The sequence below is a fragment of the Carcharodon carcharias genome, chromosome 2, assembly GCF_017639515.1.
Source record: "Carcharodon carcharias isolate sCarCar2 chromosome 2, sCarCar2.pri, whole genome shotgun sequence".
In the NCBI taxonomy this organism is placed as follows: domain Eukaryota; kingdom Metazoa; phylum Chordata; class Chondrichthyes; order Lamniformes; family Lamnidae; genus Carcharodon; species Carcharodon carcharias.
The window spans coordinates 99,853,289-99,873,437 of record NC_054468.1 but is presented as its reverse complement, the minus strand read 5'-3'; the positions used below and the strand labels follow the sequence as shown (position 1 = coordinate 99,873,437).

At 44.4% G+C, this 20,149-nt stretch overlaps 1 protein-coding gene across 2 annotated transcripts in view; it reads left to right on the top strand.

The window, feature by feature from the left end:
- LOC121291029 (ephrin type-B receptor 1) overlaps positions 1–20,149 on the top strand; it is a 550,430-nt gene that overhangs the window by 342,283 nt on the left and 187,998 nt on the right. For both annotated transcript variants that reach the window (XM_041212061.1, XM_041212060.1), the window contains one exon: positions 6,667–6,822. In XM_041212061.1, the coding sequence (XP_041067995.1) occupies positions 6,667–6,822 (156 nt within the window). The remainder of the gene's footprint in view (positions 1–6,666; positions 6,823–20,149) is intronic.

Sequence of the window (20,149 nt, the reverse complement as noted above, 5' to 3'; positions counted from 1 at the left end):
CCTGTGCTCATTAAGAGTCCATCATGAGGTGTGGATCTGGAGTCACATGTTGGCCCAGCTGGGGTGACTGCTTCCCTTCCCTGAAGGACATTAATGAACCAAGTTGGGCTTTTCACCAGCATTCTGACAGATTTCATAGTAATTTCTTCAGTACTAGCCTAGACATTACCAGTTTTATTAAATTCAAAAGAGTGTGATGGAATACTCTCCACTTGCCTGGATAAGTGCAGCTCCAACAACACTCAAGAAGCTTGACACCATCCAGGACAAAGCATCCTGCTTGATTGGCACCCCATCCAACACCTTCAAGATTCACTGCATCCAGCACTGCCACACAGTGGCAGCATTGTGTACCATCTGCAAGATGCACTGCAGGAATTCACCAAGATTCCTTCAGCAGCACCTTCCAAACCTACAACCTCTGCCATCTAGAAGGGCAAGGGCAGCAGACGCATTGCAACACCAAACCCTGCAAGTTCCCCTCCAAGCCAATCAACACCCTGACTTGGAAATATTTTGCTGTTCCTCTACTGTTACTAGGTCAAAATCCTGGAACTCCTTCACTAACACCAGTGTGGGTATACCTACACCATAGGGACTGCAGCAGTTCAAGAAGATAGCTTACCACTACCTCTCAAGGGCACCTAGGGATGGGCAATAAATGCTGGCCTTGCCAGTGATGCTCACATCCCATGAAAGAATAAAAAAAAGTAAGAGCATAAGAGTTAGGAGCAGGATTAGGCCATTTGATCCCTCAAGCCTGTTCCACCACTTAATAAGATTGTGACTGATCTGATCTTGGCCTCAGCTCCACTTTCCTGCCCTATAACACTTGACTCCCTTGTAGACCAAATATCTGTTTAATTCAGCCTTGAATGTATTCAGTAACTGAGCCTCCACTACGCTCTGGGAAGAGAATTCCAAAGATTAACAATCCTCTGGGAGAAGAAATTCCTCCTCATCTCCATCTTAAATGGGAAACCCCTTATTCTGAAACTGTATCTGCTAGTTCTAGAGATAAAAACAAAAAAACTGCGGATGCTGGAAATCATAACAAAAACAGAATTACCTGGAAAAACTCAGCAGGTCTGGCAGCATCGGCGGAGAAGAAAAGAGTTGACGTTTCGAGTCCTCATGACCCTTCGACAGAACTTGAGTTTGAGTCCAAGAAAGAGTTGAAATATAAGCTGGTTTATGGTGTGTGTGTGGGGGGCGGAGAGATAGAGAGAGAGAGAGAGAGTGGTGGGGGTGTGGTTGTAGGGACAAACAAGCAGTGATAGAAGCAGATCATCAAAAGATGTCAATGACAATAGTACAATAGAACACATAGGTGTTAAAGTTAAAGTTGGTGATATTATCTAAACGAATGTGCTAATTAAGAATGGATGGTAGGGCACTCAAGGTATAGCTCTAGTGGGGTTTTTTTTTATACAATGGAAATAGGTGGGAAAAGGAAAATCTTAATCCCTCTACACCTCCATCCCCCACCAGGATGGTCTGAGGGCCCTTAGCTTCTTCCTCGAACAGAGGCCCGAACAATCCCCATCCACCACTACTCTCGTCCGTCTGGCTGAACTTGTTCTCACGCTGAACAATTTCTCCTTCAACTCCTCTCACTTCCTCCAAATAAAAGGTGTGGCTATGGGTACCCGCATGGGCCCCAGCTATGCCTGTCTCTATATGGGGTATGTGGAACATTCCTTGTTGCAGTCCTACTCCGGCCCCCTTCCACAACTCTTTCTCCGGTACATCGATGATTATTTCGGTGCCGCTTCATGCTCTCATCGGGACTTGGAAAAATTTATTAATTTTGCTTCCAATCTCCACCCCTCCATCATTTTCACGTGGTCCATCTCTGACACTTCCCTTCCCTTCCTTGACCTCTCTGTCTCAATCTCTGGTGATAGACTGTCCACCAATATCCATTACAAACCCACCGACTCCCACAGCTATCTCGACTACAGCTCCTCACACCCTGCTTCCTGTAAGGACTCCATCCCATTCTCTCAGTTCCTTCGCCTCCGTCACATCTGTTCCGATGATGCTACATTCAAAAACAGTTCCTCTGACATGTCCTCCTTCTTCCTTAACCGAGGTTTTCCACCCACGGTCGTTGACAAGGCCCTCAACCGTGTCCGGCCCATCTCCCGCGCATCCGCCCTCACGCCTTCTCCTCCCTCCCAGAAACATGATAGGGTCCCCCTTGTCCTCACTTATCACCCCACCAGCCTCCGCATTCAAAGGATCATCCTCCGCCATTTCCGCCAACTCCAGCATGATGCCACCACCAAACACATCTTCCCTTCACCCCCCTTATTGGCATTCCGTAGGGATCGCTCCCTCCGGGACACCGTGGTCCACTCCTCCATCACCCCCTACTCCTCAACCCCCTCCTATGGCACAACCCCATGCCCACGCAAAAGATGCAACACCTGCCCCTTCACTTCCTCTCTCCTCACCGTCCAAGGACCCAAACATTCCTTTCAAGTGAAGCAGCATTTCACTTGCATTTCCCCCAACTTAGTCTACTGCGTTCGTTGCTCCCAATGTGGTCTCCTCTACATTGGAGAGACCAAACGTAAACTGGGCGACCGCTTTGCAGAACACCTGCGGTCTGTCCGCAAGAATGACCCAAACCTCCCTGTCGCTTGCCATTTTAACACTCCACCCTGCTCTCTTGCCCACATGTCTGTCCTTGGTTTGCTGCATTGTTCCAGTGAAGCCCAACGTAAACTGGAGGAACAACACCTCATCTTCCGACTAGGGACTTTACAGCCTTCCGGACTGAATATTGAATTCAACAACATTAGGTCGTGAGCTCCCTCCCCCATCCCCACCCCCTTTCTGTTTCCCCCTTCCTTTTTTTTCAATAAATTATAAAGATTTGCCTTTTCCCACCTATTTCCATTGTATAAAAAAAAAACCCACTAGAGCTATACCTTGAGTGCCCTACCATCCATTCTTAATTAGCACATTCGTTTAGATAATATCACCAACTTTAACTTTAACACCTATGTGTTCTATTGTACTATTGTCATTGACATTTTTTGATGATCTGCTTCTATCACTGCTTGTTTGTCCCTACAACCACACCCCCACCTCTCTCTCTCTCTCTCTCTCTATCTCTCCGCCCCCCACACACACACCTTAAACCAACTTATATTTCAACTCTTTCTTGGACTCAAACTCAAGTTCTGTCGAAGGGTCATGAGGACTCGAAACGTCAACTCTTTTCTTCTCCGCTGATGCTGCCAGACCTGCTGAGTTTTTCCAGGTAATTCTGTTTTTGTTCTGCTAGTTCTAGACTCCCCCACAACGGGAAACATCCGCTCAATAGCTACCTTGTCAAGCCCCCTCAGAATCTTGTGTATTTCAATAAGATCACCTCTCATTCTTCTAAACTCCAATGAGTTTAAGCCCAACCTGCTCAACCTCCCCTCTTAAGACATCACTTCATCCCAGGAATTAACCTAGTGAACCTTCTCGGAACTGCCTCCAATGCAATTCAGTTTTCCATGACCTCTGGGTTACTAATCCAGTTTCAGAATCACTCTGCTGACCATATAGTCATTCCAGTGCTTGACTGAAAAGGAGGGAAGTTACAATTGTGCTTTGGTGGAATGATTGCCATGCATGAGTTGCCATCCCATGATGGCTTGAGACAGCTGAACTACTGCTCCCTTACTGCTGACACATAGCCTTCGCACCTCTGGTACATCATCTATGACCTGGCAGTTCCAAAAAATTGCCAGGGCCAAATATTTGGAGGGGAGGATGATTGTAAATGCCAGTGAATAGCATCAGCTCACAGTTAATATCATGGTCAGAGCTTGATGACATCATCAAACCCTGACCTAGATATTTAATGAAGGACCCCTCCAGTTCTGTGTGTGATGTTCTTGCAGCCAGACCTCCTGTCTTTTGCTCGCTGTCTAGTGGCTCCCTGCTAATTGGTGCACCGCTGGTGAGGACAGATAATCACAGTCTAACAACTTACTATGGCAGACCCATGAGAAGCATTCACTTGTCTAAGGCGTCAGCACCTGAATCCCTGGGGGTATAGTCAAAAAAAGTAGAACTCAACTTGTTAGTATAACATTTGAATATTGCTGAAAAGTGGGACAATTGTCAAAGCTTTTCATCTTGCACTCATCAGGATAAATGCAAGAATGCCAAATTTCATATGATCACAATAATTTATACTACTGAAGGGTGTTGATTGGTTGGCAAGTTGACCCTGATTGGCTGAGGTGTTGCCATGGAGAGAGCACCGGGGAACTATAGGCTCCCCAAGCTCCTGGGTAATTCAGAAAAGGAGCAAGTGTTGAACCTATTCCTTTTGTTTGCAGAGAACATGTCACTCAGTGTGAATATATGTCACTTCTAGCAAGCATAAATGAGCCATGTTACAAGCTCTATTGATTATCTTAAATTAATTGTTAATGTAGCTATTAGCGCACTCAGGATTGTTCAGCATGTGCAAGATAAATGAGAAAAGCTCTATTCATCATGACATCATTAACCACTAATGGGACGATGCCTTTAATGGTGGTTGATTGTTTTTCCTACCTGCTTGCAGTCAATTGGGGTGAAGACTTGACCGAGTTATATTTCTGAAATCAATGGTTCGTTAAGTGGCGAATAAACAATCTCGGATGTGGTGATGCTGCCCAACCAGTGGCAGGAACTTTCTTTAGTGTTGATGGTCGGGGTCCCTCCCCGGAATGAAGGGTGACACCTACTGCGTTAGCCTACCTTTGTCCTTTCAGGTCCCGTAGACTCGCTGTGCAATTCCAGCAGGCACTTAGTCCTTCTAAAGCAGGTTCAAGGAGCGGGCAGATTTTCAGAATGGGAGAAATCCCACACAGATATTCAAAGAACTCAGCAGAATGTGAGGTACAAATAATAAGCATTGGAAGGGATTTTTTTTCCTTAGTACAGTAACGCTGTCAGGGCCACAACAGGAGCTGACAGATCTGACATATTTATAGCTGGACAGAATGAGAAACCGCTGTTTATTAATTTAAACCGCAGCTTAAGTCTATTACATTGATGGTGTGAATGAAAAATGACTGAGGAGTGACTGCAGTTTGAACTGTCTACCTGATTCAGTGCAGGCCTGAGCCCAGAATGATCACCAATTGACTGTATTGGCACATTGACTGACAGGGCTATGGTGAGTGGCAACACTAGCAGGTACACTGGACAAATCACTTCATGACATTCTCGGATAGAGGTTTTGATCAAATAAATTCATATCTAAACATTTAATACACTTGTTTACATTCCTGTATATGATATTTGGACACATATAAATACTACATGTAAGTATATTATAAGTGCAAGAAGTGTGTGTGTGTGTGTGTGTGTGTGTGCGCACGCGCGCAAGTGTGCACCTGTGGGGTGTGTGTGTGTGTGTGTAGGGGGTGGGGTGGCGGAGGTGTGGGCGTTGGAGTGTGCGTGTGTGGATGAACCTCACTGCTCAAGATTTCTATCCTCCATTTCCTCTTACACAACCAGCTGGAGAGACAAACACAAGGTGCGACTGTAGCTAAACTGTCTAGTGTGTATCCTTCAAGTGAAGTTCACCCTTCAGTTGAAGGCCTACCTATCCTAGTTACTTAGCACAATGAGATTTTTATATCCACCCGAGAGGGCAGCTGTAGCCATAGTTTAATGTCTCATCTAACAGACATACCATCATGTAACTGAGGCCCATGGAGCTGGAGAGCCCTGGATCTACATTGAGTTCACTGATATCAATCAGTATTGCTGACAAGGTGGCAGTAATGTTATCGCTAATATCCCCAGATTAATTTTGGGGGCAGGAAGGAGAAAAGACAAACAGCCTCCCGTCACTCACGTACTTTTTAGCATTTGTATAAGGAGTAATAGGCACGGCTATGAATTCCTACTGGGCTAATGATTTTAAAATCCACTGCCCAAGCCCACACAGAATGAATGCTCACTTTGGGTGAGATATTAGAAGACAATCCGTCCTGCTCGCCTCTCCGACACTGGCCAGTGCCACTAATCAGGAGAGAAGAGCAATAGAAGGGGCTGAACAACATTCACGGGGAGATAGAATCTGCAAAATCTGCCCTGTATTCAGCTTCTGTCAATCCTTGCTGCTCCCTGCAACCAGAAATTAAGTTGAAGTTCACTCAGAGATGAGGAGAAAATTAAACAATTATATCTGCTGAATTCAATGAGGTTGACTCTCTGACGTCTTAGTGAAAGGGCATGAAATCTTTTCAAATCTTCATACTTTTAGCACAGTTTCCTGCTGTAGCATTAGTAAGTGTGTTAATTTGGGGTAAGATGGAGATTAATGAGTTTGTGCAACCTTTGTTCAACTTAACGTGTCATGGTATGTGCTACTTGTATATTAAATGGGTGTTTAATTGCATTCAAGTGGTGGGTTTTAACTGGAGATTCACCTGTGCCCCTATATACATCGAAGCAAGTTGAAACTGCAGCTGTTCGATTGGAGGTCATGTTATGTAATGTGTGTCTCTGTAAGTAAAAACTTGCAAGTGTATAAAGACTAGACTCCCATTCTACCCTTCACTGCCTGGCTGTCTGATGTGACTAAGAGTCAGAAATATGTTTTTCTTTTGGAACTAATCAAATTATGTGACCCCCACCTCCCCTCTCTTTTTTCAGCTTGCCATTCTGGAACTTTTAAAGCAAATCAGGGCAGTGAGCTGTGCACCCCTTGCCCTGCCAACAGCAGGTCCTTAACTGAGGCGTCCAGTGTGTGTTCCTGTCGTATCGGATATTACAGAGCAGACTTTGACTCGCCCAAGATGCCTTGTACAAGTGAGTTAAGATCTAACAATGCATGGAAGAAATGAAATGATGCCGAAATGTGAAGATAACTATTTGTTGAGCTCTAACGTTATCTGTCTCTTTATTAAGGATTAGGATTGTTGTGACAAGTAAATGCTCCTAAGCCAATTCAATGTTTTTCTTTGTAGTAATATTTGATTTGTTGATTTCTCTGTTCTAAGGATCCCTGAGTGAAAATGAGGTTGGGAGGGAGAGAGCAATTTCACATCATATTTGCCAGAGAATCCATGAAGAAAGTGGGCCTGTGTGTTCTATTATCAAACTTGAACAGTTTAAACACCTGAGAACACAACTGCAACATTTCCCCTTCCAAATGGGCTGTGTAACATTTAGGTGGAAGGTTGGTTGGTTGGAGGTCTATTGGTGGGTTGGGGGTTGGGGCAGGGATGTGGGGCTAGTTTCAGATCATAAATTGTGACTATGACACAATATTAAGCTATATTCGTTTCAGTGTGATTCATTGACATCCATGTGTTAAATGAACTTTGTGGCAACTTTAAGATGAGATGGTTTTCCAGACAAGCTCATGCTCTATGTGCCAGGTAACAGTAAATGAAACACGCCCCTCGCTCCAACAAATCAATTATCATGATTTAAAGAATTTGCAAATGCAGCATTTTAACAGTTTTCACCAGCTTCAGATGACATAGGTAAAGTGTTCAAGCTTCATGGATGATAAAGCTCATGTGCTGCTAAGCTACATGACTTAGCAATGTCCCAGGATGGACCTCTCGTCCCCTGAAGAATTAACTGTGTGTGTACAGGTGTTTTTGATGTGCTCAGACTAAGGAGGAGAAATGTCAAGATGCCATGTCTGATCATTGTGCTTGCTTTTACATTTGTGGGTATCACTTTTTTTTCCCTTTATCTTTCATGGGATGTGGGTGTCACTGGCAAGGCCCATTCCTAATTGTCTTTGAACTGAGTGGCTTGCTTGGCTATTTCAGAAGGTGTTTTAAGAGTCAAGCACATTGCTGTGGATCTGGAGTCCCATGTAGGCAAGAACAATAGATTTTCTTCCCTTTTGAACCAAATGGGTTTTTACAACAATCAATAATACTTTTATTGCTAATTACTAACTTTATATTCCAGATTTTATTGACTGAATTTACACCAGCTGCCATGGTGGGATTTGAACCCATGACTGTGGATTACTAGCCCAGTGACAGTACCACTATGCCACCATCTTTCCATGCCACTAACTCCTCCTCAGACCCTGAGTCTTACCTCCATCACAGCTGAATTTGAACTGAAGCACGTCGCTCATTAATTACTTTCTTGGGATCTCCTTGGGTAGCCAAAATTATTTGAAACTTACTGAACTTAAGGAAGACGATATTCATTCAGATCTCCCCCTTTTGCTGGCCTTTTGCATAAGTACGATGCTGCTAATCACCCAAACATTGAAAGATTTTTCAACATTGCTGAGAATAATGCTTCTGCTCCCTGTCCTCTCCTCTCACTCCCCAGCTAATTTGTAAATATAAGCATACGATTAGGGAGCACTGCCACCACCACTTTTGTTTCAAAATAGTGCTGCCCAAAAAAGGTACTATGTGCAAATAGCACAGTCCTCAAGTGCTCCAGCAACACTTGTCATATTGTAATCCTGGTATTGGGTTGTCAACAGCACAGGGCTACATATTGTAGATATCACCCTGTCTTGAGTTTTGTGTACTAAAGGCTGGGACTGACACTTTGAAAGGTATCTTGTGAACTCATTGGGGCAGATGACCTCTTACCAATTAGCCTCTGTATGATGCCTGAGGTAAGAGTCTCCCAACAAGTAAGAGGTCTCGGAAACTGTTTTGATAATTAGTGTAAAAAAATCCCCTCTCAGAGCCAAATCTAAACACAAAGCTTACAGGGAATATCAGAGTTACTCCCTGAATAGCCTGTCTGCACCTCTTAGTGGCTGCTTTAGGTGCTGCCTTATCAAGGGCCTGCAAGCAGCAGAGGCCATTTTCTGCAGGGGAGAATTGCTTGGGTCCCTTTAAAAATGTCAGCCCCGCAGACCCTCATATTTGAGTGGCCGTGCAATGGCGCTTTACCATGAGGAAGTCAACTTTTTACACCTGGCATTTGAAGTTGTGATTTTCAGTCAGCAGAAGGCAAAGTTGGAGGCATTCAGAATTGACTAGGTTGCTGTTACTTTTTCCCAGTGTCAGTTGTACCCAATTTTGAGACAGAAGAGTTAGATTCTTGAAAGAAGTTTTTTATGGGGAATGAAACTCAAGAACAGACCAAATGGGTACTCAGTTGGATTGCAGCAGGCAATAAATTAGGAGTATTGGAGGGGTGGTGTATAGTCAGTGCAGGGGGTCAACTAGTTTAAATGCCCCCTACCAGATGTCCAGAGCACAGTGGCACCACTAGCCTTCTGTTCTTGGGTGACTTTCACTACTGCCTCATGCCTCAGTAGGTTACCCTCTTCATTGATGTATAATGAGAATTGGACATATTCTATGTGGGCAGGTGATCACGCTGCCAGTCTATCTCCAGTACCGTAAACATTGCTGTCTTCTTCTCCCGCTCAGTTAGCATTACCAATAAAATCCTGGAGGTTTCATATCTTGAGCTCCTGCCTCCAGCTGTCCCGCCCCTATTCCCCTGCCATTTGTTGCCCAACACATCCAACTGCGGTCTTCCCACTAACTGGAAAACCAACAGACTCTCATTATCTGATTAGGTCATCATTGACTGTCAGTCAAACTGCCTTTGATCCCATTTCTAACTAATAAACAGAAGTCTTCGAGGAAAGTGGAAAAAACTTCTTTAATTCCTCAATGGTTATTCCCCTGGATTATTCACAGCAGTGTTCAGGAGGTTGATCTTCAATTCCTCAACTTTCCTGGAGGATTGACAACACTAGCTCCAATCTCCATTTAACTAACATGCAGCAGAATCAGTTGACTCTTGGTAGGTTTGGAAATTGTACTGTGTTAGCTCGCTTGTACAAATACATTAAAATCTTTGTTAAAATGCAGAGGAAGGAATTAGTTATATTTATCTTACTTGGGTGGATCATGCAAAGATTCACGTTTGTGCAGTTATTTCTATGTGATTCAGATTGTAAGTTCAATGAAAACGCAGGCCTAACGAGAGAGTAAGGGACTTTTAAATTAAATGGAAGCTTAACTAGTGTTGCCAACTGTGATTAAATGTATTCCTGGAGGTTTGATCACATGACTTGCCCCCCACATGCCAGCCATTAGTCAGCCAACACATTCATCCTTGTGACGCACTGTCTTCCTACATGAATATCGGAATGCAAAAGGACTCATTACTCAATTGGATGATTCTTGACTGTCAGCCAAACAGCCTTTTTACCCCCCATTTTCAATATTTTTATAAATGGGAAAGAGAAATGCTCAAAGGTAATGACAAAAAAAATTGTGTTTTAATGTCCCGATGATTTTTCTCCAGGGTTGCACACAGCAGTGTCCTGGAGATTGACCTTTAATTCCTGGAGACTCCAGGCCAATCCCAGAGGGTTGGCAAGCCTAAGCTACAGGCTACAGGAAAAGCCATTGTCTGTCAGGCTCCTGGATCAGTGGGTATTGATAAACAGCTACCACGAATGTACAATCTTTAGGGTCTCAGTGATGGAAGGCTTCCTGCCCTGTCTGGTTGGGAGGTGTTAGCTGTGACTGGGTGATTCATCTTTCAGGCACCATCAGTACATGAACAGTACTGGAGCCAAGCTATCCTGCCAGCAGCCTCCACCTCCTCCACCCCAGCCCCACCTCACTACTGGCAGCCTGCTGAGACTAACTGTCACGGGCTGACTAATTTTTCCATATTTGGCATTGATGCTGCAATGTAAGGTTCCGTTGTCAGGAATTATTTAGTTATGAGTAACAGTTTTGTGACATCGGGCCGCATTTTCCGGTCAGCCAGCGGGGGCGGGGCTCGCTCGCTGACACAAAAATAACACGGGGTGACGTTGGGCATGCGTCACGATGTCACCACACGTCATTTAGATTTTCAGTTTGGCTGCACGCCTGCCGAACTGTCAAAGGCCTATTAAGGCCAGTTAACGAGCAATTAAAACAATCAACCGAGCTGCCCGTCTAACCTTAAGGTTGGCGAGCAGGCCAGGAGCCCAGACGGCCTTCAGAAAAAACCTGTATAAAATGTTTAAATAAAAGAAATTGATATGACCCAGCTCGTGTGACAGTGTCACATGAGCTGGGACATATCAGGAATATTTTTTTCTCCCTTTCATGAACTTTTGAATTTTGAGCTGATCTCCCTGAGGCAGCACTTAGCCTCAGGGAGATGAGTGCACTCTTCCACTAGCATGCACAAAAGAACGCACTCCCGGCTCAGGGAATCCCCACCCACCCGCACAGGGAGCGCACAGCGCTTCTGGGGGGACGTCAAGCTGGGCGGGCCTTAATTGGCCCGCTCATGTAAAATAGCGGCATGCCCCCAACTGGGGTCATCGATCGAGAACTCGCCCGCTCCCACACAAGACCCCTGACGGGGAGAAGATCCAGCCCATCATCTCTGATTGAACCAGCCCCTTATCTTTCAAGCTGAACTAAGATCAAGCATGCTAATTTCTCATCACCATGACTGTTCCTGTATCTATCATTAATGGGAAGGAGGAGAGCAGGAATACATTCCACTGACAAATTCACCGTGCACCCCAATTCATTTTCAACATCATGCATTCCAGGGTGACTGCTTATGTATGCTCCTAGAACTGAGATTTAGAACAATTTTAATTTCTTGTCTGCCAACAGGTGAAATCAGGGGGACACTAGGAAATAAAAACATAAGAAATAGGAGCAGGAGTAGGCCATTCGGTCCCTCAAGCCTGCCCTGCCATTCAATAAGATAATGGCTGATCTGCCCCAGGCCTCAGCTCCTCTTTCGTGCCAACTCCTCATTGCCCTCAACTCCCCAATATTTCAAAAATCTATCTACCTCCTCTTTAAATACTTTCAGTGATCTAGCCTCCACAACTCTTTGGGGTAGACAAATACAGACATTCACTACCCTCTGAGAGAAGAAGTTCCTTTGCATCTCAGTCTTAAATGAGTGTCCCCTTATTCAGCAACTATGTCCCATAGTTCGAGATTCCCCCACTAGTGGAAACATCTTCTCAACATCTACCCTCTCAAGCCCCCTCAGAATATTGTACATTTCAATCACACCTCATTCTTCTAAACTCTAATGAATAAAGGCCTAACCTGTTTAGCTGTTCTTGATAAGTCAACGTCTTCATCCCAGGAATCAGCCTCGTGAATCTCTTTTGAACTGCCTCCAATAATAGTATATCCTTTCTTAAATACAGGGACCAAAAAACTGTACACAGTACTCCAGGTACAGCCTCACCAACACCCTGTACAGTTGTAACAAGACTTCCCTATTTTTAAACTCCAACCCCCCCAGCAATGCAGGCCAAAATTCCATTTGCCTTCTTAATCATTTGCTGCACCTGAATGCTAACATTTTGTGTTTCATGCACAAGAACACCCACATCCCTCTGTGCTGCATTTTTTTGGAGTCTCTCTCCATTTAAATAATAGTCTGCCTTTTGATTCTTCCTACCAAAGTGCATGACCTCACACTTTCCTATACTAAACTCCATCTGCCAAGTTTTTGCCCATTCACTCAACCTGTTTATATCCCCTCACAGATTCCTTGTGCCCTCATCACAATGTGCCCTCCCACCTATTTTTGTATCATCAGCAAATTTGGATACATTACTCTCTGCCCCGTCCTCCAAGTCATTGATATAAATAGTAAACAATTGAAGCCCTAGGACTGATCCTTGTGGCACTCCACTAGTCACGTCTTTCCAACCTGATAAAGGCCCATCAATCCTGACACTCTGCCTTCTCTGTGTGTTAACCAATCTCAACCCATGTACCTTTCCCCCAATACTGTGGGCTCCTATCTTGTGCAATAACCTTCTATGTGATACCTTATCGAATGCCTTCTGGAAAACCGAATACACTACATCTACCGGTTCCCCTTTATCAACTTTGCTTGTTATCTGGAAACATATAAACTAGGAGCAGGAGTAAGCCATTCGGCCCTTCTAGCCTGTTCTGTCATTCAATATGATCATGGCTGATCCTCTATCTCAATGCTATATTCCCCTGTTCTCTCTTTACCCCTTGATGACCCTATTATCCAAATAATTTATCAATTTCTTCCTTGAATATACTCAGTAACCAGGCCTCCACAGCCTTCTGTGGTAGAGAATTCCACTGGTTCACCATGCTGAGTGAAGAAATTTTCCCTCATCTCAGTCCTAAATGGCCTACCCCTTATCCTCAAAGAACTCTAGCAAATTTGTCAAAACATAATTTCTCTTTCACAAAGCCATGTTGACTGTGTTTGATTGTGTTAAGCTTTTCTAAATGTCCTGCTATTTCTTCCTTAATAATGGACTCTAGCACTTTTCCAATGACAGATGTTAGGCTGACTGGCCTATAGGTCCCTGCTTTTTGTCTCCCTCCCTTGTTGAACAGGAGCATCACATTAGCAGTTTTCCAATCCGCTGGGACTCTCCCGGAATCCAGTGAGTTCTGAAATATTTTGACCAATGCCTCCACTTTCTCTGCAGCCACTTCCTTTAAAAACCTTGGATGCAGGCCATCAGGTCCTTGTGACTTGTCTGCCTTTAGTCCCATTTGTTTGTCAAATAATTTGTCCCTCATGATAGAGACTGTTACAAGATCATTCCTCCCATTAGCTCCTTGCTTATCTGATATCTTTGGGATGTTTATGGTGTCCTGCACCATGAAGACCGATGTAAAATATTGGTTTAAATTATCTGCCATTTCCCTGTTCCGCATTATCAATTCTCCAGTTGCATCCTCCAAGGGTCCCAAGCTCACTTTAGCCACTCTCTTTTTATATACCCATGGAAGCTCTTGCTGTTTGTTTTTATATTCCTTGCCAATTAACTTTCATAATCAATTTTCTCCCTCTTTATTAGCATTTTAATCATTGGCTGCTGATTCCTAAAAATTTCCCAATCCTCTGGCCTACTACTAGGTTTTACCACTTTGTATGCCTTAGTTTTTGATTGGATACTCTCCTTGACTTCCTTTGTTAACCACGGGTGGCTCATCCTGCTCATCAAGTCCTCCTCTTTGACTGGGATAAATGTTTGCTGAGTGTTATGAAATATCTGCTTAAATGTCTGCCACAGCTCATCCACTGACCTTCCCCTTAGTCTATTTTCCCAGCCTGCTTTAGGCAACTCTTTCTTTATACCTCTGTAATTGCCCTTATTTAAGTTGAGGACACTGGTTTGAGACTTGAGTTGCTCACCCTTAAACTGAATTTGAAATTCCACCATGTTGTGATCACTACCCCCTGGAGGATCTTTAATTACAAAATCTCTCATTAATCCCACCTCATTACACATTACTAGATCTAAAATAGCCTGTTCCTGGGTAGGTTCTGCAATGTATTGCTCTAAGAAACAATCCCTGATGCACTCTACAAATTTGTCTTCCATGTTACCCCTGCCAATCTGATTTGTCCAGTCATTATGCAAATCAAAATCACCCATGACAATTGTAGCACTCTTCTTACACGCCTCCATTATTTCCGAATTTATACTTTGTCCTACAGTGAGGCAACTCTTTGGGGGCCTACAGACAATTCCCACCCGTGACCTCTTCCTCTTGTTAATCCTAATTTCCACCCAAACTGCTTCCACATCATGATCTATTGCACCTATATCACTACCCGCCACTGCACTGATGCCTTCCTTTATTTACAAAGCTACCCCACCTCCTTCCTTTTTGCCTACTTTTCCAGAATGTCGAACACCCTTGAATATTGAGTTCCCAGTCTTAGTCACCCTGCAACCCCATATCTGTAATAGCTATCAAGCCATATCCATATATTTCTATTTCTGCCATCAACTCATCTTTTACAAATGCTGCATGTATTCAGATAAAAAACCTTCAACTTTGATTTTTTTACCTTTCATTCCTCATTCTGGTTCTAATTCCTGCTGCATGCTTCTGCTTATATTTTCTGCCCCTTCCTGTCACACTTTGGCTAGTGTTCGCTTCTTCACTACCCTGCACCTCTGCACTCTCGTTTCTTTCTGGTTTTTTAAACTTCCATTCATTTGAACCCTCCCCCAAACTAATTAGTTTCAAGTCCTATCTACAACCCTAATTTTACGATTCACCAGGACACTGCTCCCAACATGGTTCAAATGAAACCTGTCCCAACGGAACAGCTCTCTCCTTCCCCAGTACTGGTGCCAGTGCCCCATGCATTGGAACCCATTTCTCCCACACCAATCTTTGAGCCACACATTTGAATCTCTAATCTTATTTCCCCTATGCCAAATTTCATATGGCTCAGGTAGTAATCCATAGATTATTACCTTTGTGGTTCTGCTTTTTAATTTAGTCACGAGCAGCTCGTAATCCCTCAGCAGAACCTCCTTCCTGGTCCTACCTATGTCATTGGTACCTACATGGACTACAACAACTGGATCCTTCCCCTCCCACTCCAAGTTCCTCTCCAGCCCAGAAGAGATTTCCTTAACCTTGGCATTAGGTAGGCAGTACAGCCTTCGGGACTCTCTGTCTTTGCTGCAGAGAATAGTATCTATTCCCCTAACTATGCTATCCCCTATTACTACTCCATTTCTCTTTTATTACCCCCTCCCCACACTTGAATGGTGCTCTATACCATGGTCAGTTCACTCATCCTCCCTGCAGTCTGTGCCCTCGTCTACATTGGGAGCAGGAACCTCTTACCTATTGGACAAGGGCACTGGCTGAGGCTCCTCCAAAGCTAAATTCTGCATCCCCATTCCTGCCTCACTTGCAGTCACACCTCCTGTCCTTGACCACGGACCAAATTTGATGTAATTAATCTAAGGGGTGTGACTGCCTCCTGAAACACAGTGTCCAGGAAATTCTCCCCCTTCCTGATGTGTTGCAGTGTCCACAGCTCAGACTCCAGCTCATCAACTCTGAGCTGAAGTTCCTCGAGCAGCCAACACTTGGTACAGGTGTGGTCACCATGGATCACACCAGCATCCACCAGCTTCCATATACTACAGTCACAGCACACCACCTACCCAGCCATCTCTATTCTATTTAATTAATTACTTTAGATGTTAAATATTTTAAAAGTGAATTTCTTAACTGTACTGTTCAGCTATAATAACGCCTCCTGATTTAAACCACTTGGCCAATTAAAAGAGATACAGAAGAGATATCATCCAATCACCTACCTCTTTCCCTTTGATGTCACACTTTGGCTCTGACAGGTAGAAACAGCTTGAAGGGGCTCTCTGCCACCGTTTTTTATCTCCCGCTGCTGCTACCCTTCTCAGGTCCACTTTCCGTGTGCTCAAACGCTCATGTCCCACTTTATACAGCAGGACTGAAAGTATCGTTTGGAAATTCATTCCTCAGTTGCTGGTGTTCTCCTGCCTTGGGGTGTCAGAGAATCCCAAAGAATGCAGAAAATCGCTACTCTGCAATGAGGGGGCTTTTGGTGGAGGTCCTGGGCTGTTAAGAGTTTATTGACATAGCTGATGTTTAGGTTCCATACCAAGTCATTACATTATGAATCAGGTCAGATAAGGGAAAACCGTTCCCATTGGTGGAAGGATCGAGAACCAGAGGGCACAGGTTTAAGGCAATTGGCAAAAGAAGTAATGGCAACATGAGGAGAAATATTTTCACGCAGCGAGTGGTCAGGATCTGGAATGCGCAGCCTGAGAGTGTGGGGGAGGCAGGTTCAATCAAGGCCTTCAAGAGGGAGTTGGATTATTACCTGATAAAGAAGGATATGCAGAGCTACAGGGAGAATGTGGAGGAATGGCACCAGGTGAATTGATCATTCGAAGAGCAGCCACAGACATGTCGGGTCGAAAGGTCTCCTGTGCTGTACTATTCTCTGATTCTGTGATTCGGTGAATTTAAATATGTGTAGTATCTGCAGGAAAACTGTACATACCTTGCATGTCACAAGTTTGTAATCAAAATATAATACCTATATATGGAGCAGGGCTTCTAAAAATTGTTCTCAAATCTGCTTGGACATATTTCCCAACCCCACACTCGCACCATTGATTACCCAACACATCATTGCACAGTGTCACCTCTCCCTGCCCCCCAATCCCCACATTAACTGGAAATCAAACAGACTCTTCATCACCTGTCTAGTAGTTATAGGGCAGAATTTTCTACCTGTCGGCCGGGTGGGCCCGACCCAACCTCCGGTGGGCGGGGAGCCGATCCCTGCCAGAGAAGCGGCCCCATCGCCATTTTACGTGGGCAGGCCAATTAAGGTCTTCCCAGCATGACGTCCGGCAGGAAGCGCTATGCTGGGAGGGGGATCCCCCAAAAGCGAGAGTGCACTCTTTCTCACATGCTCACAAAGAGCACACATCTCCCCGAGGCTAAGTGCAGCCTCAGGGAGATCGCTTCCACTTTTAAAACTATTAAAAATTGAGAAAAAAAAAATCTCTAACATGTCCCCTCATGTGCCAATGTCACATGAGTTGGGATATGTTCATAATTTACCGAATAACTTTATTACTATTTTTAAAACCCTACATGAAGCCTCATCCTGCTGGTAGATGTGGTTTCATGTTTTTTCTAGCTGCCGCCAGGGCTCCTGGCCTGCCTGTTAACCTTAAGATTGGACGGGCAGCTCCATTAAGTGTTTTCATTAGTTTTTAAATTTGGCAGGTGCGCAGCCGACTCCAGTGCACGTCCACTGAACTGAAAATCGGGATGCACGCCCGACGCCACTGAGCATCGTTTTACACATCAGCGAGCGGGGCCCACCCCCACACACCAACCTGAATATTCTGGCCCAGCTTTCTGCCTTAGTGGGAAGCAATTGGAGAGAAGGCCGTGCTCAATTCCCTCATTTCCTTTAGTTCATTACTGTTTTGTTATGCTAGAAAATAACTTAAAAGAGCTCTTTGAAGGACAATCTGCTTAGATAGTATTCAATCATAACACAGGATCGTCTGACACATTTGACCACATTAATAATGCTGTAAAGCGGAGAGAAAGCAATTATATTTTTAAAATATATTTCAGGATAATTTTAGCTCTTAGATGAGGGCCTAGAAATCCTTCTGTGCAGTGCCCATTTTTCATACACTCCTCAGGTTCCTAAGGCTCCTGGTATGGTGGGCAAGAAGCATGTGTCTGGAAGACCACCAGCTGTCATGTTATTATAATGACATAATCCTTGAGTTTATTTACTGCACAAGACACAAGACATTAGTTGCTCATCTGGGATTTGATAAACATGGTGTGGGTTTGTTTATTAAGACGAGGCACACAAGAAGAGTTATACATAGGTATAAAGCTTGAAGGCATCAGAGATGTCTGTGTGCTCTGCTCAAAGCAAAAATGAAACTATGACTGGATCATATGACACATTTCCGTTCTATTGATGTCATGCTGATATGCCTTAAAGGCATATTACAACACCAGCCATCATATTGGATAACAGTAAGCAAGGACCTCCTTTCCCTGTACCGGAAGCAGGCATGGATCACTATATACATGCCAGTGAGGATATGCTTCCAACCCTCAGATACTTTGTCATGGTAACCTTTCTTTGGGAGAGAGGCCATGACAGTAAGCTCTGCCAGACTATTCCACTACATGGGATATCACAGTTAAATTTGATCCATCGGTCACCTGCCATCCACACACTTGCACAATTCCAGCTTGGGTCCCTGGGTTAGGAGGCCTGACTCCCTCTTTCCTAACCTAAAGGTAATGAAGTCAATTGTAACTTCCCTAACATCACCCTAGCCATGGCCAGCTAACTGGGCATGAAGCTTTGATTAATGCTCGAACCATCTGCCCATATATTTCCTGGTTAGCTCCCTGAACCCTCAGATATTGCATCTCATTTCACCTCGGGTGATTTCATTCTCTGGAGGTTCATTCCAATGGTTCTCTTGTGAAAATAGTTGTGACCAGGTCACAGGTCAGCTTAATTAGCATCATTTTGATGGTCTCCTGCAGGATCCCTGCCTTCTTAGGGAACCCTGCCTCGATGTGGGGAGGGAGGAAAGACCAGTCGCAAGCCTTGGTCTGGTTTGCCTCTTGGGTGGCTGAACTGGAAAGACACTTTTTAGAACATACTCATTGGGAGTGCAGTCCAGGAAATAATTAATAGATTGTTTTAAGATTAAATCCCCTACATTCCATGCAGCAGGAATACCTTCTAGGCATCTGGCATCCCTACAATGATGGTGACACAGGAGGCAATGTCAGATGTTGCTCTATGATGACCCAGTGATTAAAATACAACCATGTGGGTGGCATATCCAAAAGTTACCAAAGGGGGTAATTTTAATAAAAAGCAGGTAAGTTGGGGTCAGATGGGATGCCATTTTTTAATTTTTAATACCCAACATACCCACATCCACTTTTAACAGAGGCAGGCAGCTAACCATCTCCCAGGAGCCTGGCTGTCCATTTAATACTATAATGCTATTGGCATTCTTTGGTTTAACCTGCTTCACAGGTTTAATCCTGCCCATGTGCATTTCCCAGGCTTCAGGAAACCTGGCAGCTGAAGGGAGGCTCAGGAGAGAAGGATAGTGCTCTTGCAACACTGCTTGTGTGTCAGGAAGAGCAGGAGTGCTCCCCCACCCCCACCCCTACCCTTCAGGAGTTACCTTCTTCCCTGCTTGTCATCAGACCCTCCCCATTCAAAGAGCCCCCCAATATTGTATCCCCTCTGGGACCTTCACCATCCCCAGAGACCACCCTCCCTCCCTCCTTGCTGGGACCACGTCTCCATCCCCAGGCCATTACAATCCCAGCTGAAGGCCTCTTGTCCACTCTGGGGCACAGGTCAGGATATGTGGCTCAACTTCTCTCTCAGCATCTGTGGCCCATCTCATCTCTGTGGGCTAGAGCCTCTCGCCATCTCTGTGACTCAATTCCTCCCTCAGGATCTGTGACCTAGATCATTTCATTATTTTAAAAAGTACGTAATTGCCTGTAAGGTGGTTTGTCACATATTGAGGTCATGAAAGGTGCTATGGAGACGTGCACACTTTATTTATTTATTTTCTTAGCATATGTGGCCGAGCCCAGTATGAGTATGAATAGGCAGCAACAAACAAGAAGTAACAAAGAGAAAAACATTCCTAAAATATTATAGACAGAAAATAAAAGGAGGAAAATCTTTGAAATTGTTTGTGTGTGTGTGTGTGTGTGTGTGTGTGTGTGTGTGTGTATGTCTGCAAATGTGTGTGTGTGTGTGTGTGTGCCTCTGTCTGTCTGTCTGTGCATGTGTG